Source organism: Salvelinus fontinalis, chromosome 9, assembly GCF_029448725.1.
Source record: "Salvelinus fontinalis isolate EN_2023a chromosome 9, ASM2944872v1, whole genome shotgun sequence".
In the NCBI taxonomy this organism is placed as follows: domain Eukaryota; kingdom Metazoa; phylum Chordata; class Actinopteri; order Salmoniformes; family Salmonidae; genus Salvelinus; species Salvelinus fontinalis.
In genome coordinates, this window is record NC_074673.1 from 7,927,824 (window position 1) to 7,950,724 (window position 22,901).

Genomic DNA, 22,901 nt, shown 5'->3' on the forward strand with positions numbered 1-22,901 from the left:
CTATGACTGTGACAACATGTCCAGAGTCCCTTCTTACCTCACAAACATAGACCTACACACACTCTGCTATGGTATATCTATCTCTCTCCATCTAAATCCCTGAAGGAAGGGAGTGCAATGTCCAGGGGTCAGGGTCCAGCTATCTATAACTCAATTACTCCTCCCAGGGCTTAGCTACCTCTGTGGACACAATACCTCCATGCTTATCACTCTTATCCCAAACCAGGACACATGCCCTCAGCCAGCCGAACCCTCCCCTCCACACACAGAGGGATCCCAGAGGATAACCATGCACCTACTGTTAAGCTGGTCTGTATGGGCTATGTAGCCAACTAAACCACCATAGGAAATCTGGGACCAGCCTAGCCTGACAGTCACAATGAAATCAATGACATGACAATGATCATAGGAATTGTCCTACAGTCCTAACATGTCTGGGACCAGGGACTATGGGGTGGGGAGTTAAAAGGAGCTCTCTCCCTTTCCTCTCCCCCTAACAAACTTCTGGCATGACTCTTCTGACCTTTAACTGGTGTGATTATGAGGTGTGGAGTGTTTGTAGAGTGAGAGGGGTGTGTGTGTGTGTGTGTGTGTGTGTGTGTGTGTGTGTGTGTGTGTGTGTGTGTGTGTGTGTGTGTGTGTGTGTGTGTGTGTGTGTGTGTGTGTGTCTTTCTCATTAACACAGTCCTAGTGAATTTCCACCCAGCAGAGCGCAGAGCCCAGAGCCCAGCCTGACAGTACCGCTGTAATAGTCTGTGTAAAACAGAATACTGTTAGTCTAGATGGATGTTTAGACTCAAGCTGAGTCACTCAGCAGAACGATTCAAACGGGTCTCTCTCAATAATATGTGGTCGACAATCTAAGATCTGCTATTGTGAAAAACACATTATTCCCCTGTTTTAGTAAGTATTATGTGACTGATGCACGGAGGGTTATGTGTATTCATCACAGAGAGTTATGTGTATTCATCACAGAGGGTTATGTGTATTCATCACAGAGAGTTATGTGTATTCATCACAGAGAGTTATGTGTATTCATCACAGAGAGTTATGTGTATTCATCACAGAGAGTTATGTGTATTCATCACAGAGAGTTATGTGTATTCATCACAGAGAGTTATGTGTATTCATCACAGAGAGTTATGTGTATTCATCACAGAGAGTTATGTGCATGCCATCATAAGGCAAGCCCAAAGATTTTGTGAAATGACACTGACAGTCAATAACTAATTTACAATGTACTAATTAATAATGCATGGTTTCATGTATCAGTAAAAAACAAATCTATAATTTTGTAACATTTTGTCAAAATAATGTGCTGCTCTATCCTGTCTGGCCTCCAGATTATACACTGGACTCTCATCCTCCCCTTATTCCTATTCCATTGTCTTTCTTTCTCTTTCTTTCTCTCTCCTTTCTCTATCTCTGTCTCTCTCTCTCAAAGATTAATTAAAAACATTCCAGCCCCCTATTCGTCTTTCTTTCTTTCTCTTTCTCTCTCTCTCTCTCTCTCTCTCTCTCTCTCTCTCTCTCTCTCTCTCTCTCTCAAAAATTAATTAAAAACATTCCAGCCCAAAAGCTCGCTCACTTGTCACTTACCAATAGACACCAACTTGATGTGTTCCCTGTCCAAAAACTCCAGAGCGACGGACACATTTTCCAGTTTCATCTGTCGGAAATTGGGTCTGATGTGGTGTTTTTTGTACATCTTTTTCTGGCTCAGAACTTCCAGGAGCCCAATGAGCTTTAACCCGTCGCCAAAATCCTTCTGGAGGTCTGTCACGGTCTTATTGACGCACTTGAGGTGCTCGTTGCACCACCTTGTAAAGGTGTTCTGCTGGATTTTCTTCCATGGGGCATCCTCAGCCAGATCTTTCTCGGTAGCCGGCATCTCGTCTTCCTCGTCCCCCTCGAAGTTGTCAGTGCCCTGGTAGTGCTGTGGTGGCTGGCTGTCGTCGTAGTAATGTGTGTTATTGCTCGTCATGTTGGCGGTTTTCCGTGTGTCCCTTTTTATACAGCAAGTCAGACCGATGTGTGAAGTTATCTGCAAAAAAAGTTTAGCGTGTCGATGTCAAGCTCGAGCGCACTTGCTGTGGTAAAAGTTCAAAACTTGGAGAAGAGAGTTTTAAAAAAAGTGTCCCGGAGGCTTTTCGGATGTCCTTGTGAAGAAGCCTCTTCTTGTCAGGACAATGATGAATTGATCCGATTTACAGTCCTTGTTACTGCAACGCAGCCTGTCGCTGGTTTTTAATTGGCAGTGGCTTGACAAATGTAGTCGCTGCCTCTTAATAGATATGCTCAGAGAAGAATGTCGCTTTTTGAAAAATGGTTCTTCAGTCCAGTTCGCTCTATAGCACTTGAGGAGTAGAGTAGCACTGTAGTTCACTGGAGTCTGTTGGTTAAACTTAAATGGTGTGCGGTGGGCAAGAGTGGGGTATATAAAGAGACCCTGAGGTCACGTCACACCCGTCGTAGACCCCATAGTCATAACTACAATCATAGGCTATTTTCTAATCCATATGGATAACGGGGTGAGTCAGGATTGGCCGTAAAGAATAATCGGGCAGTGATTGGTGGACCCCCACCCAGAGCAACAGTTGTGACAGCGCATTGTATTTTTAGCCACTCTGCTTTGGGTGGTGGGAGGCCGGGACGTCTTGGTTGTTGTGAAGTAACCTAGTGTGTTATGATCAGGGCTCGGACTCCTGAATTATTAAACAATTTAGACAAGAAAAGATAATGACGCATCCTAAAATCAAGTGGGTTTTAATATGTGGCTCATGTCGTTGTGGATTAGGCTATACTATATTTATGTTGTTATATCGCCTATTGGCCTTTTACCACTTTGTTAATAAATCCTTAAAACATTATTTATTATTGATGAGATGTCCTACACAGAAGCCTCGTTTAGAAGCCTTGAGCTGACATCAATAAATCAGTAGCCTATTCGATCAAGGTTTGTGGTGTCATGTCCGTACATAATATTTAAAATGGTATCCATTCAATGTTTCCGCATTGTGACTAAATTAGCTGGTGCCTCCCTGTATGCAAATTATTTCACAGATATTCTTTAAAAATAATATGAATGTTCACTACCGGTCCAAAGTTTTAGAACATCTACTTATTCAAGGGTTTTTCTTTACTTTTACTATTTTCTATATTGAAGAATAACAGTGAAGACATCAACACTATGAAATAACACATATGGAATCATGTAGTAACCAAAAAAGTGTTAAACAAATCTAAATATATTTTACATTTGAGATTCTTCAAATAGCCACCCTTTGCCTTGATGACAGCTTTGCACACTCTTGGCATTATCTCAACCAGCTTCATGAGGTAGTCACCTGGAATGTCTTTTAATTAACACGTGTGCCTTCTTAAAAGTTAATTTGTGGAATTTCTTTCCTTTATAATGCGTTTGAGCCAATCAGTTGTGTTGTGACAATGTAGGGGTGGTATACAGAAGATCTGGTAAAAGACAAAGTCCAGAGATTTCCAAGATGGCATAGCAGTCAGACGTCCTTTGTCCTCGTCTTGTCGTGTCCCGTGTATATATATATTTACATATTTTCTTCGCATATCTTTTTCTTATAAAAACTCAACTTCAAAACACTCTCCTGCAACCCGCCTCACCAATAAAAAAAAGAAGTATTATTCACCTCAAATCTGAAATCCACAACAGAAGCTAGCCAGAAGCTAGCCAGAAGCTAGCCAGTTCACTGGCTAACGTTAGTATTCAGCCACGGTTGGCAGTCATCAGCTATCCTTTAGCTCAAAAAGCTATCGCCAGTTTTGTACAAAGCGACTCAGACCAGAGCATACCAGACCTATTTTCTCTCCATATTCTCGGATTTCTACCGCAAGCTCTGGACATTTACACCTGGATCTTGCAACTAGCTAGCTGCTATCCGAGTGACTATTGGCTTACGTCTTTCCTGGAGCAAACATCAATTATTCTGGAGCTAGCCAGCTGAAGAGTTCCATCAGCCACTCCTGGGCTACAATCACCTATCCGGACACTGTTTTACTGCCGATACGGAGCCCCACCGGCCCTTCACGACTGGACTACCGACGTTATCTGCCCGAGGGAGTTATCCAACTGGCCCCTCCGTCGCGACGTAACCTGAACGCCCATCTGCGGCCCGCTAATCGTTAGCTGTCTTATCCGCTGCTATCTGAATAGGTTTATCGGACAATTTTCTTAGGTCACTATAACTATATCTATTTTGCCAATTGGTTTTGTCCCCTCTACCACACGGAACCCCACTAATCTGCCGACGGAAATGCGCGAGGTGGATAAAAACAGACCTCCATCCTCTGCCAGCTTGCTACCCATGGCCCGGCTAGCTGTCTGAATCGCCGTGACCCCAACCAACCTCACATGCCTCTCCTTAATGTCAATATGCCTTGTCCATTGCTGTTCTGGTTAGTGTTTATTGGCGTATTTCACTGTAGAGCCTCTAGCCCTGCTCATTATACCTTATCCAACCTTTCAGTTCCACCACCCACACATGCGATGATACAATATCTCTCAATATCTCCACACAATATCTCTCTCATCATCACTCAATACCTAGGTTTACCTCCACTGTATTCACATCCTACCATATCTTTGTCTGTACATTATACCTTGAAGCTATTTTATCGCCCCCAGAAACCTGCTCCTTTTACTCTCTGTTCCAGACGTCCTAGATGACCAATTCTCATAGCTTTTAGCCGTACCCTTATCCTACTCCTCCTCTGTTCCTCTGGTGATGTAAAGGTGAATCCAGGCCCTGCAGCGCCTAGCTCCACTCCTATTCCCCAGGCACTCTCTTTTGATGACTTCTGTAACCGTAATAGCCTTGGTTTCATGCATGTTAACATTAGAAGCCTCCTCCCTACGTTTGTTTTATTCACTGCTTTAGCACACTCTGCCAAGCCGGATGTCCTAGCCGTGTCTGAATCCTGGCTTAGGAAGACCACCAAAAACTCTGAAATCTCCATCCCTAACTACAATATTTTCAGACAAGATAGAACGGCCAAAGGGGACGGTGTTGCAATCTACTGCAGAGTTCTGTCCTATCCTGCAGAGTTCTGTCCTACTATCCAGGTCTGTACCCAAACAATTTGAACTTCTACTTTTAAAAATCCACCTCTCTAAAAACAAGTCTCTCACCGTTGCCGCCTGCTATAGACCACCCTCTGCCCCCAGCTGTGCTCTGGACACCATATGTGAACTGATTGCCCCCCATCTATCTTCAGAGCTCGTGCTGCTAGGTGACATAAACTGGGACATGCATGACACCCCAGCCATCCTACAATCTAAGCTTGATGCCCTCAATCTCACACAAATGATCAATGAACCTACCAGGTACCACCCCAAAGCCGTAAACACGGGCACCCTCATAGATATCATCCTAACCAACTTGTCCTCTAAATATACCTCTGCTGTTTTCAACCAAGATCTCAGCGATCACTGCCTCATTGTCTGCATCCGTAATGGGTCAGCGGTCAAACAACCTCCACTCATCACTGTCAAACGCTCCCTGAAACACTTCAGCGAGCAGGCCTTTCTAATCGACCTGGCCCGGGTATCCTGGAAGGATATTGACCTCATCCCGTCAGTAGAGGATGCCTGGTTATTTTAAAAAAATGCCTTCCTCACCATCTTAAATAAGCATGCCCCATTCAAGAAATTTAGAACCAGGAACATATATAGCCCTTGGTTCTCTCCAGACCTGACTGCCCTTAACCAACACAAAAACATCCTGTGGCGTTCTGCATTAGCATCAAACAGCCCCCGTGATATGCAACTTTTCAGGGAAGTTAGAAACCAATATACACAGGCAGTTAGAAAAGCCAAGGCTAGCTTTTTCAAGCAGAAATTTGCTTCCTGCAACACAAACTCAAAAAAGTTCTGGGACACTGTAAAGTCCATGGAGAATAAGAACACCTCCTCCCAGCTGCCCACTGCACTGAGGATAGGAAACTCTGTCACCACCGATGAATCCACTATAATTGAGAATTTCAATAAGCATTTTTCTACGGCTGGCCATGCTTTCCACCTGGCTATCCCTACCCCGGTCAACAGCACTGCACCCCCCACAGCAACTCGCCCAAGCCTTCCCCATTTCTCCTTCTCCCAAATTCAGTCAACTGATGTTCTGAAAGAGCTGCAAAATCTGGACCCCTACAAATCAACCGGGCTAGACAATCTGGACCCTTTCTTTCTAAAACTATCTGCTGAAATTGTTGCAACCCCTATTACTAGCCTGTTCAACCTCTCTTTCGTGTTGTCTGAGATTCCCAAAGATTGGAAAGCAGCTGCGGTCATCCCCCTCTTCAAAGGGGGGGGACACTCTTGACCCAAACTGCTACAGACCTATATCTATCCTACCCTGCCTTTCTAAGGTCTTCGAAAGCCAAGTCAACAAACAGATTACCGACCATTTCGAATCCCACCGCACCTTCTCCGCTATGCAATCTGGTTTCGGAGCTGGTCATGGGTGCACCTCAGCCACACTCAAGGTCCTAAACGATATCTTAACCGCCATCGATAAGAAACAACACTGTGCAGCCTTATTCTTTGACCTGGCCAAGGCTTTCGACTCTGTCAATCACCACATCCTCATCGGCAGACTCGATAGCCTTGGTTTCTCAAATGATTGCCTCGCCTGGTTCACCAACTACTTCTCTGATAGAGTTCAGTGTGTCAAATCGGAGGGCCTGTTGTCCGGGCCTCTGGCAGTCTCTATGGGGGTGCCACAAGGTTCAATTCTTGGGCCGACTTTCTTCTCTGTATACATCAATGATCTCGCTTTTGCTGCTGGTGAGTCTCTGATCCACCTCTACGCAGACGACACCATTCTGTATACTTCTGGCCCTTCTTTGGACACTGTGTTAACAACCCTCCAGACGAGCTTCAATGCCATACATCTCTCCTTCCGTGGCCTCCAACTGCTCTTAAATACAAGTAAAACTAAATGCATGCTCTTCAACCGATTGCTGCCTGCACCTGCCCGCCCGTCCAGCATCACTACTCTGGACGGTTCTGACTTAGAATATGTGGACAACTACAAATACCAAGGTGTCTGGTTAGACTGTAAACTCTCCTTCCAGACTCATATCAAACATCTCCAATCCAAAGTTAAATCCATATACTACCCACCACTGCGACCTGTACGCTCCCGTTGGCTGGCCCTCGCTTCATACTCGTCGCCAAACCCACTGGCTCCAGGTCATCTACAAGACCCTGCTAGGTAAAGTCCCCCCTTATCTCAGCTCGCTGGTCACCCACCTGTAGCACGCGCTCCAGCAGGTATATCTCTTTGGTCACCCCCAAAACCAATTCCTCCTTTGGCCGCCTCTCCTTCCAGTTCTCTGCTGCCAATGACTGGAACGAACTACAAAAATCTCTGAAGCTGGAAACCCTTATCTCCCTCATTAGCTTTAAGCACCAGCTGTCAGAGCAGCTCACAGATCACTGCACCTGTACATAGCCCATCTATAATTTAGCCCAAACAACTACCTCTTCCCCTACTGTATTTATTAATTTATTTATTTATTTTGCTCTTTTGCACCCCATTATTTCTATTTCTACTTTGCACATTCTTCCACTGCAAATCAACCATTCCAGTGTTTTACTTGCTATATTGTATTTACTTCGCCACCATGGCCTTTTTTGCCTTTACCTCCCTTATCTCACCTCATTTGCTCACATTGGATATAGACTTATTTTTCTACTATATTATTGACTGTATGTTTGTTTTACTCCATGTGTAACTCTGTGTTGTTGTGTGTGTCGAACTGCTTTGCTTTATCTTGGTCAGGTCGCAATTGTAAATGAGAACTTGTTCTCAACTTGCCTACCTGGTTAAATAAAGGTGAATAAATAAATAAAAATAAATATTATGGCAAGAACAGCTCAAATAAGCAAAGAGAAACGACAGTCCATCATTACTTTAAGACATGAAGGTCAGTCAATACGGAAAATGTCAAGAACTTTGAAAATTTCTTCAACTGCAGTCGCACAAATCATCAAGTGCTATGATGAAACTGGCTGTCATGAGGACCGCCACAGGAATGGAAGACCCAGAGTTTCCTCTGCTGCAGAGGATACGTTCATTAGAGTTACCAGCCTCAGAAATTGCAAATAAATGCTTCACAGAGTTCAAGTAACAGACACATTTCAACATCAACTACTCAGATGAGACTGTGTGAATAAGGCCTTCATGATCGAATTGCTGCAAAGAAACCACTATTAAAGGACACAAATAAGAAGAGGGGACGGACTAAAGTTAAACTGTTACATTAGCACCAGGTATAAACGGGGCTTTTGTGTTTAGCGTCTGATGGTTATGCTGTCCTTTTGCCCCTTTTACCAAATTGCTAAATAATTTTTATAATATTTATACTGATAGGGATTATCTTTATCTCCGAGAGAGAGAGAGAGAGAGAGAGAGAGAGAAAGAAAGAGAGATTTGGGCAGCTTGATTATGAGCAATGAGGTCGTATTGCTAGTTGTTCATCGAGCTACGAAAGTCATTGTCATTACGTATGGTTCTCAATTATGTGCCACCTCTCTGTGAAATATGTATTGTCAATAAACAATCTCACAGAGGTCAACAATGCGTTCCTCCATGAAGACTAGTGTCCCTTTCAATGCAGCTCTGCAATTGTTGACCAGAGATCAAATGACCCCTGACCTCCTCACGGGCAGAGGGAGCTGAGGGAAACTTTGATGTCATATTATGTCATGCCAGGCAAATACCATAAACGCTAACATCAACTAATGATATTTAGACCAGACATTAGTCTGCAAAGTCAGCTGTTATCTAAGTGACCTACAGCTCTGAGAATGTTCAACAGAGTGATTGGCTGTATGTTGTTATGAAATTAGCCTAAAATAACTTATCAATAACATCATTATAAAAAGTTTATGTGCCCACATTTGTAGACAGGTGTAGACAATTAACAGGCATTGTGTCTGGATATCAATCTGGCGTAAACAGATCTGGATGGTCAAACCATTTAAATCGTCATTAAACCGACCCTCTAAAATCATTGACAGGTGGCACCATTGACTTATGCCATCAGTGATTGTCTTTAAAGTTACTTTGCATACAGGGAGACACCAGCTAATCTGGTCACAATGGGGACACAGTGGGATGGATATGCAACAAACTTTGAATAGTGATTGGATCATGTTGATCAGATCACGAAACTCACATGTTAGCGCTTGGTGTAAACTGTATGATGCTGGGACAGCACTTTTGTGACTATTTTATTGTGCCAGACAAACCCAGTTGAAGTATTTTAAGTGATTTAAAATACTGTTTGAAACCAGGTCTGACACACACGCACAGAGTGTTAGCTAACCTTGACGGGGTAAGCATAGCTAGTAGTGGGCTAAGAATAACTGTGACACATACACAGAGAATGTCTGTGACACATACACAGAGAATGTCCAGGATAACTGTGAGACATACACAGAGAATGTCCAGGATAACTGTGAGACATACACAGAGAATGTCCAGGATAACTGTGACACATACACAGAGAATGTCCAGGATAACTGTGACACATACACAGAGAATGTCCAGGATAACTGTGACACATACACAGAGAATGTCCAGGACAACTGTGACACATACACAGAGAATGTCCAGGATAACTGTGACACATACACAGAGAATGTCCAGGATAACTGTGACACATACACAGAGAATGTCCAGGATAACTGTGAGACATACACAGAGAATGTCCAGGATAACTGTGAGACATACACAGAGAATGTCCAGGATAACTGTGAGACATACACAGAGAATAGTCATACCCCAGACAAGACACTGGTAGGATTCCTTCTTGTTGTTTTAACACACTTCAGAAAAAATAATACTTTATGTTATATGCTTAATAACTTGTTATAAGCATGTATGAGCCTTAATAACTTCTTATTAGTCTTAATGCTTTATGTCCCTCCTTGTATACATTTTTCTAACTTCTTTCCCCAACTAGCTCAAAATGGCCTAAATGAAATCAGGATCATTTACGACGTATTTTTTGATGCTTTTTGTCTCCAATTTTGTGATATCCAATTGCGATGCAATTACGATCTTGTCTCATTGCTGCAAGTCCCCAACGGGCTCGGGAGAGGCGAAACATGACCCGCCAAACCGTGCTCCTTAACACCCGCCAGCCGCACCAATGTGTCGGAGGAAACATCGTTCAACTGACGACTGGAGTCAGCCTGTAGGTGCCCGGCCCGCCACAAGGAGTCACTAGAGCGCGATGAGCCAGGTAAAGCACCACCGGCCAAACCCGCCTCTAACCCGGACGACGCTGGTCCAATTGTGCGCCGCCCAATGGGACCCCCGGTCACGGCCGGCAGTGACACAGCCTAGGATCAAACCCGGGTCTTAGACCGCAGCGCCACTCGGGGAGGCCAACGACATGTTTATTATAAGTAAATGTATCACACAGTGAATATATTCCAGAACGTTCTTCAGACACTTGCCCTTGAGTCAATAGATCAAGATCATTTCTATATTCACCGTCGGTCCAGTATAACTGCCAGTCAGGCTAATTCTGGCCCTTGAGGTTACATACAAACTCAGTAAATCGTGAGTGTTAGTAAAGTCTCTGTGTAATGAGTGTAATATAGAAGACCTCGTCAACATCCTTGGCACATCCGGAGCCTCCCCTCGTATGTCTGAAATGACTGCCTGGCTGTCAGAGACTTAATGACACTGAAATAGGAGACTGTGTCCCACATAGCACACTATTCCCTATTCCCTATTCCCTGGTCATGAGTAGTGGACCATGTAAGGAAGTGTCATTTGGAACGCAGACATAGAGTTCAGTGTATTGGTTGTTATACGGCCTGTGTAATGTGATGCCGGGAAAAGAGTCGCTCGTCGCTCTGTGTGACACCGACACGGGTCGCGCTGGTGATTTCATGAATGGGATTCCTTCTGAAAACCTTAAACGCTCTACCGCTACCCGTTGGGAAACATTTGGCACATGACGTCTTGGTGACGTTGTCTTCGGCTTGTAATGAGAAGACGTCATATAACCAGAATGCAACCAACTGGTCTCTGTTATAAACAAGATTTTTCTTTATCACATTAACCCTTTAACCAGTACACCAAGAAAATAATATGTGTATTTAGCCTCCATAAAGGCCATAAATGAATATTTTTTGTTTTTATGACTAAAACTGTGATAGATTATGCATTGCAAACATCTCCACCAGCCAATTAAGTTGCCCAATTAGAGTAAACTAATTTTGTACTGGAATTTGCATAGACTTTTAACATCTTCCAAAAGATAGTATACATTCATTTACATTATGTCTGCTTCTGTTACTTAAAATGGAAGATAGGCCTAGTTAAATTAGGACTGACATCAAATGTTGAACAAATATGATACAATTGTGTGTAAAAATAGGAATATTCAAATGCATGTAAATGTATGTGTTTACGGTTTATATGCTTAGAATACCAGTTAAATGACGTGTACTGAATGATATTGTGAAACATATAGAACATAACAGTAAATATTGATATCAATTTGAAAGGCTTTTTGTATTTGCACAGCCAAAAATATCCCGGAACAATATTTCTCTATTGTCCATTATCACCACCTTTGACTTATTATCAATCAAATGTATTTATAAAGCCCTTTATTTATAAAGCACTTTGAGATATCAGCTGATGTATGAAGGGCTATATAAATAAATTTGATTTGCTTTGATTTGTACATCAACAGATGTCACAAAGTGCTGTACAGAAACCCAAACTAAAGCCCCAAACAGCAAGCAATGCAGATGTAGAAGCACGGTGACTAGGAAAAACTCCCTAGAAAGGCAGGAACCTAGGAGGAAACCTAGAGAGGAACCAGGCTCTGAGGGGTAGCCAGTCCTCTTCTGGCTGTGCCAGGTGGAGATTATAAGATTACATGGTTTATAAGTATTCCTTTAATGGGCAGCTCAAACACCTGGTAGAGGATATTTTTCAGGAGTTCTTAAAATTGTAAAACAACAACATATTAGTAATTTAATCATTCTTAAATTATGTTTTAGAGGTCAACAATATTTTACAACCTTGTAATTTCCCATATAATACAGAATTAGTACAAAAAATTATGGTAAATGAGATTCGGTTTTGCTCACATTCACTTCCTGGTTTTCAACCATCTTTGAAACGCTGTTTAAAAAAATATGGGAGTCCGAAAATGAAAACCATAGGATTGTTTTACTAAATGGTATTGGTTGAGATGATAAAATATGCCAAACAAAATTCATATGTTTAAATTAATTTAATATTGTTTGTCAAAATTAGCTCAACTGTCCTGTTGAGCTGCCTGTTTCAGTAACGCAGACTGACACATTTTCTAGTTTAATTTATTTACTGATAGCCAGGGGCACACTCCCCAACTCTGACATCATTTACAAAGGAAGCATGTGTTTAGTGAGTCCGCCAGATCAGAGGCAGTAGGGACGACCAGGGATGTTCTCTTTGATAATTGTGTGAATTAGACCATTTTACTGTCCTGCTAAGCATTCAAAATGTAATGAGTACTTTTGGGTGTCAGGGAAAATGTATGGAGTAAAAAGTACATCATTTTGTTTAGGAATGTAGTGAAGTAAAAGTAACATTTGTCAAATATAGAAATAGTAAAGTACAGATACCCCAAAAACCTACTTAAGTAGTACTTTAAAGTAGTTTTACTTAAGTACTTTACACCACTACACTGCGGCCTCGTCGATGTCTCCTGTAGTCCACGATCAGCTCCTTTGTTTTGTTGACGATGAGAGTGGTTATTTCCCAGGCACCACTCCAGCAGGACTCTCACCTTCTCCCTGCAGGCTGTCTCATTGTTGTTGTTAATCAGGTGTACCACTGTTGAGTCGTCAGCGAACGTGATGATTAAGTTGTAGATGTGCGTGTCTACGCAGTCATGGGTGAACAGGGAATACAGAAGGTGGCTGAGCACACACCCCTGTGGGTGCCCCGTGTTGAAGATCAGCGTGGCACAGGTGTTGTTGCATACCTTCACCACTTGGGGAACAAGATAAAACTAGCTGAAACGACCCACCTACGATGACACACATGGCTGCTTCTTGTCATTGTTGTTAGCTATCTGGCCTTTCAGAATCATAACAAAGCATGGCTTCTAGCCCCATTGATAGGTTTTTGTCATTTAGCAGACGCGTTTATCCAATCAACGACTTACAGGAGCAATTAGGGTTAAGTGCCTTGCTCAAGAGCACATTGACAGATGTTTCACGTAGTCAGGTTAGGGATTCGAAGCACTGACCTTTCGGCTAATGTTCTTATCCGCTAGATTACCTGCCACCACTTCCGTGACATTATCAGCCATCCCATCAATATTTGCATGTTTACATACTGTACATATCACTGACACGTACAGTGCTAAGAGTGATTATATTTTATTTTTCAAATAATTTACTGTTCAAAATATACCTCCAGGTAACAACATAGCCATGACTACTATATAATACACCTCCAGGTAACAACATAACCATGACTACTATATAATATACCTCAAGGTAACATAGCCACAACTACTATATAATATACCTCCAGGTAACATAGCCATGACTACTATATAATATACCTCCAGGTAACAACATAGCCATGACTACTATATAATATACCTCCAGGTAACAACATAGCCATGACTACTATATAATATACCTCCAGGTAACAACATAGCCATGACTACTATATAATATACCTCCAGGTAACATAGCCATGACTATTATATAATATACCTCCAGGTAACATAGCCATGACTACTATATAATATACCTCCAGGTAACAACATAGCCACGACTACTGTATAATATACCTCCAGGTAACAACATAGCCATGACTACTGTATAATATACCTCCAGGTAACAACATAGCCACGACTACTGTATATTCAAAACAACAAAGTCAAAGGGAACAAAACGTAAGCAGCAAACTGAGAACCATAATATAAAGGGTCATAACTCATGTAAACACAGTAGTGTTTGTTTTGAAGAACAGGTTTAATAATCTTAAACAATCATGTTCAGGTTAAAGCAACGTTTATATGAACTAAAGTTCAGGAAGTTTAGCAGCAGAAAGATATTTGGTAGGAGGTGGTGTTACTGCTTCTCTCTAGGTTTTATTCCATCCTTTGTCTGTGAAGATGTAGGAACTTGAATGAAAACAAACTGTTGTCCGTTGTTAGATGTCCCGCAACTAAATTCAAGATTCATTTGTGAACAGAGGATCAGTATTGATTTTGGTGGGCTGTTTATTTTAGCATACTTATACTGGGAACTAACACCGAAAACAACCTCTACCTGCATGCACTGACTACTCATCCAAACAGAGGTATTGAAAACACTTATCAACATTGGTTCTCTTAATAAACTCACCATAAATACACTTTTACATAATTTGGCTATGAATATATACACTGCTCTCTCAAAATAGACTGTCTACAAAGCTATTACAAATGGAGATTTTGGTAATATATTTCTCTCCCACATTTGTCTATACCACTTCTGAATCTCCAACAAATATAAAGTAAAACAGAAACCTCATATTAAACATAAATAAACGTTTAAAGTTTTCTCTTAGACTATATATAGCATGCCTTGTCAACTCTAAAGTAGCTAGACTTTTACTGTGTCACAAAATTTCACAGTTTGTTAAACAGATCATTTAAAACGTTTAAAATGCTGTCTCGTTTTTGTGACAAATTGAACTGTTCAATCCAGACACATTAAGAATTTGCCAAAAAAACGATTGACATAATTGACATAACAATCCAATTTCAAGAATGCATTCTGCAATCAAACTTGTTTAGCTGCCTCATGGTCTACCAATCTTCTGTCCCCCACACACAGGCATATCATCACGTACGACCAGACACAGCACAAATATAAATATCCTATCTATGGTATGTTCACAAGCATCATTCAACTATGGAATGCTGACTGTCAACATTCTCTAGCTGTGTACCTGGAGAAGAAGAAAAAATTAATTTTAATGACATTTCAGAACATGTGGAAAGACCAACCCAAGCCAAGAAAATCCCTCCCCCTTAAAAAAAAAAACACAGTCCTTTCTCTCCACATTTAAGAAAGTGTTAGTAGGTAAAAAGTACAGAAACAACTCAGTTATGAACAGTGTGTACATTAGGTATTTTGAGACATTCACAAGCTCAAGGTTAAATACTCGCTGTCCTTTGTCTGTTGTATGAATAGCTGCTACAGCATATTCAAAAACATAGATCACGCTATCGAAACATGACACAGAGGTCATATACAGTTAATGTGTTGCTGTACGAAACATATCCATAATATACAGTTAATGTGTTGCTGTACGAAACATATCCATAATATACAGTTAATGTATCCATAAATCCACATATCCATAAAGCATATTGGGTTAGGAGTGCTGATCTAGGGTCAGTCCTCCCCGCCCCCGTCCCCGTCCATGTGATCTTGTTCATTATGATCCCAAAGTTCAAACTGATCCAAGATCAGAACTCCTACTATGAGACTCTTTAAAAAAAAAAAATATGGGCCCACACTTCACGGGTGAACTGGTGAACTCATCAAAGGCATATCAGGGACAGTGTGGTCGTGCTTGGCATGAGAGCTGACTCATGTAGTCTGGGATGTGGAAGAAGAAGAAAATACAGGCAGGGCGTGCTAACTGTGGTTGACATATTTGGGTGGTTAATTATACAGTCACTATATGACAACGCAGGCAGAAGCCATGCATGCTTTACCCACGGCACACCTGGCTTCAAATACTATGTACAACTCTTTCAAATGCTTTGAGTGTTTTCTTTAGACTGCCTGGAGTGACAAATGGGTGGGGTTTCCAGTTTGGGGACTATTATTTTGGTCCATTAAATCAGGAAGCTCAATCAAACACAGATAAGGTATTTGAAATGATTTCAGACTGGTATTTCAACCCAAGTCTGTCTGACGGTGCACTAAGTTCAGTAAATAAAAGAAGTGACTGTGACTGGACAAAAATAGCTAGGACACTCGTATGTGGGTGAGATGGTTGGTTAAACATAGACTTGAAACACCGGGCTAGGATTGACAGCTGCATTAGGACAGCTGCTAGACTAGCACACATATCTCCCATACACTTCCCCCTTTAATGAGGACACCATAACAAATAGGCATTTACACAACTCTGAAAACCCAGATTAAACATCCTCACTAATAACAGATTCACTGTAGGTAGGACATCTGGAATGATCATTGGATTTTTCAGTAAATGTAAATTGATGAGTAAATATTTTAGAGCGTATGCTTTATAAATTAACTATTGCCTTTAAAAAAAAATTGCGGGAAAGCATCTGTCGCTCTAGACTAGAACTCTATACTAGGTCTTCATTATTAATTTAATTCTAATTGAGAAAAATCCCCATGGTTTGAGCTATTCACAAGACACGGGCACAGACATTAAATTATTTCAGGTATTCGACATATTCCTTTAAATAATGAATTACACGTGTAGATATAATTATATTTTCAGAAGGATTCTACTAGGACTTATTTACAACATCATATGGATTTTATTTATTTATTTAACCTCATTTATTTATTTAAGGCTTTTAATTCAGCAAATGTGCAAGGTGCAGAGGTGGTTCTTGTTAAAAGATGACCAATCAATTAACATATTAATAAATACATTTAGTAAAATACAAGATGAGAGTTGTATAAGAGTAGTATAAGACATTTAAACTCAGGACAAATTGAGTCCCATAGTCAAGACCCGTGAGACAGACAGAGAGACAGGGACAGAATGAGATGCCACAGGGGCAGAACCAGCTAGATTTATGCGGGAAGGTACTATCCAATTAAATGTAAGTATCCACACTATGTTCTCAGCTTCACGAAGACCTGTGTCCCCCAGAACAGGAGAGAAAAGGAGTCCATATTTTCCATCAGAACTATGAGCACTGTTATCTCCTGTTTTCTCAAGTTTTCCTTTTCAAGATCCTCCTGTTTTCTGAACAGTTGTCATCTAAATATCTTCTTCCTAGCGATGAATTAGAGGAATGGCGTGTGATCTGTTGTTCGTCCCAGATCGATGTGATAAGGGGGTGGGGATGGAGGGTAGTTGTCTATAAGCAGACATTACCGTCTTTGTCGGTATAACTTGTTACCGATCTGCTCAACATCGGGCCTCTCAACAAGCTAGCCACGATCAGAAGCACAGCTGTTGCCGCGGTGACAGTCAGAATAGGGTTCCGTTCTATATCCCACCCCTGAGGACGCAGAGAGAGAAGTCAGAGGTAGCATTTAGAGAGGTAAGCACACTTACTGTGAGACACACACACACATGAGCACTTAGTCCACTCATTAAATACACTCAGACACATTTTGGACATAGAAAAGAGTCAAATAATCAAACACAAATCTAGAAGTGATGTCATACTAGAGAGTACTGTATGAAATGGCCCACCTGTCTCATGTCTGTCACACAAAAATACTTGGTATGTTTTATGCGTGTGCTGTATGTCTCATGATAAATGTGACTTTGTAATTGGAAGTCTCTACCTAGCAATTATCCAATTATACAAAAGTGTATTGCCACTCCTAGGTCAATTCTCAGGACCTGATCAAACCAAAACTCTGTTGACCTTTCCTGCAGTCGAATGATCAAAGTGACCTCTAGTGGCCTCATGGGTGGAATGTCATTCATATTTTTCATAATTTTATTGTTAATAAACTTTTTTTTTTTTGGCTGAAATCTGCTGTATCTATATTGTATCTATCTATATTGTATTTCAGTCATCTGTGATGTATACTGAATAAAAATATAAATGCAACAATTTCAAAGATTTTACTGAGTTACAGTTCATAAAAGGAAAATCAGTCAATTGCAATAAATTCATTACACCCTAATCGATGGATTTCACTTGACTGGGCAGGGGCGCAGCCATAGGTGGGCCTGGGAGGGCATTGGCCCACCCACTTGGCCCACCCACCGCCAGCCAATCAGAATACGTTTTTCCTCACAAAAGGGCTTTATTACAGACAGAAATACTTCTAAGCACCCGCGACCCCCTCCCCAGACGATCTTGCAGGTGAAGAATCCAGATGTGAAGGTCCTGGGCTGGCGTTGTTACATGTACTGCAACGTTGGAGGTGGTTTATGGTAGAGAAATTAACATTAAATTCTCTGGCAACAGCTATGGCGGACATTCCTGCAGTCAGCATGCCAATCGCACCCTCAAAACTTGAGACATCTGTGGCATAGTGTTGTGTTACAAAACTGCACATTTTAGAGTGACCTTTAATTGTCCCCAGCACAAGGTGTACCTGTGTAATGATCACGCTGTTTAATCAGCTTATTAATATGCCACACCTGTCAGGTGGATGGATTATCTTTGCAAAGGAGAAATGCTCACTAACAGGGATGTAAACAAATTTGTGCACAACATTTGAGAGAAATACGTTTTTTGTTCATGTGGAACATTTATGCAAACTTTTATTTTAGCTCATGGAAAATGGGACCAACACTTTACATGTTGCGTTTATATTTTTGTTCAGTAATATATATATATATATATTGGGATGCAAACTCAAAATGGAATATATCTCAACTCTATATCTGACATGGTACAACCCATAACCATGTGTGTGAGGTGTTCACTTTTGTTTCAGAGTAGATTTCTTAAAGACTACCAAGAAACACTCTGGTTGACCCTGATTTAGCCCACTGCAGTAAAAGGTTAATCTGTAAGAATTAGGCTTTAAGAATACTTTACTTGACTACCTAATTTTACTTTACTGAACTACATACAGTAATATCTATATATTAGATGCGTAGCCAAAGTGCAGACGACCGACAGAGAAGTATCCTTCCTCCTACCTTGCTTTCTGTGACGCCAGCTCGGACAACCAGCACCAAACCACTCCCAATATTACAATTATTCCTATGAAGGGGATGGAGAGAACAGGAGACTCAGACGAATGGATATAGCTCTGAATGAAGGGAAGAAAACAAGGGACAGGTGGATGGAGATGGAGGGAGGAATGGAGAGAACGAAATAATAAATGAGTGGAGGGCAGAAACGTTGACATATGGACACCACAAAATCACACAAATAACTCAGAAATGAAACGTGATATGGCATAAAGGCTGAGGGAAGTCATGGCATGGACTTAGACGGACGGACTGAGAGAGAGAGATAGATAGATAGGATGTATCCACATACTTTAAGTCATGTAGTGTAAATTCAAAGATTTGAAGAATGTAAGTACATTGTGTGTAAGTATGTATGTGCTTATATATGTGGCTGAAATTGTCTGTGGTGGCAAAATAAACAACAATGAAAAATGGAACATAGTGACACAGAACAAGATGTTGAAAACCTCCTAACTCTATCTTCATTCATTTCCCATGTCCACGTTAAACACATACAAAGCATGTGGACGTATAGCACCAAGCACAGGGACATTATTTGTGGACTGAGACAGAGTAGGGACAGGCAGACAGTATGACACCAAGCACAGGGACATTATTTGTAGACTGAGACAGAGTAGGGACAGGCAGACAGTTTGACACCAAGCACGGGGACATTATTTGTAGACTGAGACAGAGTAGGGACAGGCAGACAGTTTGACACTAAGCAGAGGGACATTATTTGTAGACTGAGACAGAGTAGGGACAGGCAGGCTGTTTGACACTAAGCACAGGGACATTATTTGTAGACTGAGACAGAGTAGGGACAGGCAGACAGTTTGACACCAAGCACGGGGACATTATTTGTAGACTGAGACAGAGTAGGGACAGGCAGACAGTTTGACACCAAGCACGGGGACATTATTTGTAGACTGAGACAGAGTAGGGACAGGCAGACAGTTTGACACCAAGCACAGGGACATTATTTGTAGACTGAGACAGAGTAGGGACAGGCAGACAGTTTGACACCAAGCACAGGGACATTATTTGTAGACTGAGACAGAGTAGGGACAGGCAGACAGTTTGACACCAAGCACGGGGACATTATTTGTAGACTGAGACAGAGTAGGGACAGGCAGACAGTTTGACACCAAGCACGGGGACATTATTTGTAGACTGAGACAGAGTAGGGACAGGCAGACAGTTTGACACCAAGCACAGGGACATTATTTGTAGACTGAGACAGAGTAGGGACAGGCAGACAGTTTGACACCAAGCACATGGACATTATTTGTAGACTGAGACAGAGTAGGGACAGGCAGACAGTTTGACACCAAGCACGGGGACATTATTTGTAGACTGAGACAGAGTAAGGACAGGCAGACACTTTGACACCAAGCACGGGGACATTATTTGTAGACTGAGACAGAGTAAGGACAGGCAGACAGTTTGACACCAAGCACAGGAACATTATTTGTAGACTGAGACAGAGTAAGGACAGGCAGACAGTTTGACACGAAGCACAGGGACAGTTGGTGTTGCCACAGGGAGGGCATTACACAGACAAAGTGGAAGGCAGTTTGCAGGGCCAGACAGAGATCACAGCTCTCAAGCATGATCTGACAGTTAATGTCAGCTTATATCAAACATATTATAATATGCAGTCAATTAGATATATAAATACATACATTATATGAATATATATGTGAATATATATATATTTTACAGTATCTACACACATAACACATGGAATCAACAGACACAGAATGAGTGTGATGTGTTTTCTACAAAAATGTTCAAGTTTCCGCAAATGAAAACAAGAAATACAGCAAACACAAGAGCAAAAAATCTCAAGCAGAGAAATGTGGAAGTCAGAAAACAGTCAGAAACGACACCATACGCCCAAAAGCCTTGCAATAGATTTGCAATATACCATTATTAGTTCTTATCACTATGGTGACCCCTGTGACCCCTGACCTCTAACACCAGTGTGATCTCACCTGCCCCCCTCCAGCCAGCCGCTCCAACTCAGCCTTGCAGCGCAGTAGCTCCTCCTCCATCCCCGCCCTCTCCCTCTGGCTGCAGCCATATAGCACCTGTAGCTCCCTCAGCTCGGTCTTCAAACCGTCACACTGAGGGAGACAGAGTAGAGCAAACTATCTAATAATCTTCGAATAATCACCTAAATGAAAGCTAGACAGTCAGGGAGCATCAAAAATTCAAAAAACACTGGATAGAGGACAAATTTTTCCAAATTTTTAGGGTGAGGAAATATATAACCAATTTTCAGTACGACTTTCCGGACCTGGTTGATGACTGAATACGGCCCCTGAGGCAAAATTTGTTTGACACCCATGGATCAATCCATCACATTTATAACATTTTTAAAAAATGAAAATAGTAGAGGCAGGGCTGAAGTGGCGTGGGTCGAGATCTTTGGTCTGATTCTAAATTTGAGAATTTTTGGTTCCAACCGCCGTGTCTTTGTTTTGATATTTTAACCTGCGTGTCGTGATCGCGTTTGGTGTAGGGGGACAAAATACATTTATGCACGATAGCGCACAATGGCGCACGCACACAGCCGGTTTGGGTTCCGTGTTAGACGCAGAGTAGGTGAACGGATGATCTCCACATGTGTAGTCCCGAGATGATCTGGACGCCACAATTCCCCCGACCTCAACCCAAATGAGATGGATTGGGATGAATTGGACCACAGAGTGAAGGAAAGCAGCCAACAAGTGCTCAGCATGTGGGAACTCCTTAAAGACTGTTGGAAAAGCATTCCTCATGAAGCTGGTTGAGAGAATGCCAAGAATGTGCAAAGCTGTCATCAAGGCTAAGGGTGGCTACTTTGAAGAATCTCAAATATAAAATATATTTTGATTTGTTTAACACTTTTTTGGTTTCTACATGATTCCATATGTGTTATTTCATAGTTTTAATGTCTTCACTATTATTCTACAATGTAGGAAATAGTAAAAATAAAGAAAAACCCTTGAATGAGTAGGTGTGTCCAAACTACTGACTGGTACTGTATATACTAGGCGGTGTCAGAGGAAGGCCCCAAAAATTGTCAAAGATCCAGTCACCCAAGTCATAGACTGTTCTCTCTGCTACCACACGGCAAGTAGTACCGAAGCGCCAAGTCTAGGACCAAAAGGCTCATTAGCAGCCTCTACCCCCAAGCCATAACACTGCTGAACAATTAATCAAATGGCCGCCCGGTCTATTTACATTGACCCCCCCTCCCCTATGTTTGTACACTGCTGCTACTCGCTGTTTATTATCTATACATGGTCACTTTACAAATGACCTTGACTAACCTGTACCCTCGCACATTGACTCGGTACCCCCAGTATACAGCCTCATTATTGTTATGTAATTTTTTTACTTTAGTTTATTGAGTAAATATTTTCTTAACTCTATTTCTTGAAATGCGTTGTTGGTGAAGGGCTTGCAAGGAAGCATTTCACAGTAAGGTCTACTACACTTGTTATATTCGGGCGAAAATGTGACAAATACAATTTGATTTGATTTATTCACAAAGCCCTTTTTATATCCACAGATGTCACAAAGAGCCTTAACAGTCACCTGGGTTATACCTCAAAGAGCAAGCAGAAGGACAGTGGCAAATGAACACTCCCTGGAAAGAACACCTCAGAACACCTCAGAACGTTGTGAACGTAATGTAAACAGCAGGCCAGGTTAGTGCATTGTGTTGTGTTGTCCATTACTGCAGTACCTAAAAATAAGTATTAGCCACTTTTGTGACAGGGTAGTCTGTGATTGGCCAGCTGCTTCTCTGATGTTTTATTTTGCTACTGTGCTATGTGTGGTGTGTGAGTCACTCAATATAGTTCTAAATGTGGGAGTGGGAGTCACACTTTTCTGTGCCACAATGACCCACCTAAAACCTACTTGAACCACCTAATGGTTTCTTGCGCAGCACAGCAGAAATTCAGTTGGCATCAATGA

At 41.6% G+C, this 22,901-nt stretch overlaps 2 protein-coding genes across 8 annotated transcripts in view; both read right to left on the minus strand.

The window, feature by feature from the left end:
• LOC129861987 (filamin-C-like) overlaps window positions 1-2,445 on the minus strand; it is a 40,930-nt gene extending 38,485 nt beyond the window's left edge. For both annotated transcript variants that reach the window (XM_055933241.1, XM_055933240.1), the window contains exon 1: window positions 1,600-2,445. In XM_055933241.1, the coding sequence (XP_055789216.1) occupies window positions 1,600-1,984 (385 nt within the window). In that variant the 5' untranslated portion in view covers window positions 1,985-2,445. The remainder of the gene's footprint in view (window positions 1-1,599) is intronic.
• Window positions 2,446-14,277: 11,832 nt separating this feature from the next.
• Window positions 14,278-22,901, minus strand: part of LOC129861988 (coiled-coil domain-containing protein 136-like) — a 50,349-nt gene continuing 41,725 nt past the window's right edge. For 5 of the 6 annotated variants that reach the window (XM_055933243.1, XM_055933242.1, XM_055933245.1 and 2 more), the window contains 3 exons: window positions 20,927-21,058; window positions 18,894-19,006; window positions 14,278-17,283 (listed from right to left, as the gene is read on the minus strand). In XM_055933243.1, the coding sequence (XP_055789218.1) occupies window positions 17,271-17,283; window positions 18,894-19,006; window positions 20,927-21,058 (258 nt within the window). In that variant the 3' untranslated portion in view covers window positions 14,278-17,270. The remainder of the gene's footprint in view (window positions 17,284-18,893; window positions 19,007-20,926; window positions 21,059-22,901) is intronic. The other variant, XR_008760694.1, reaches the window with a different exon arrangement.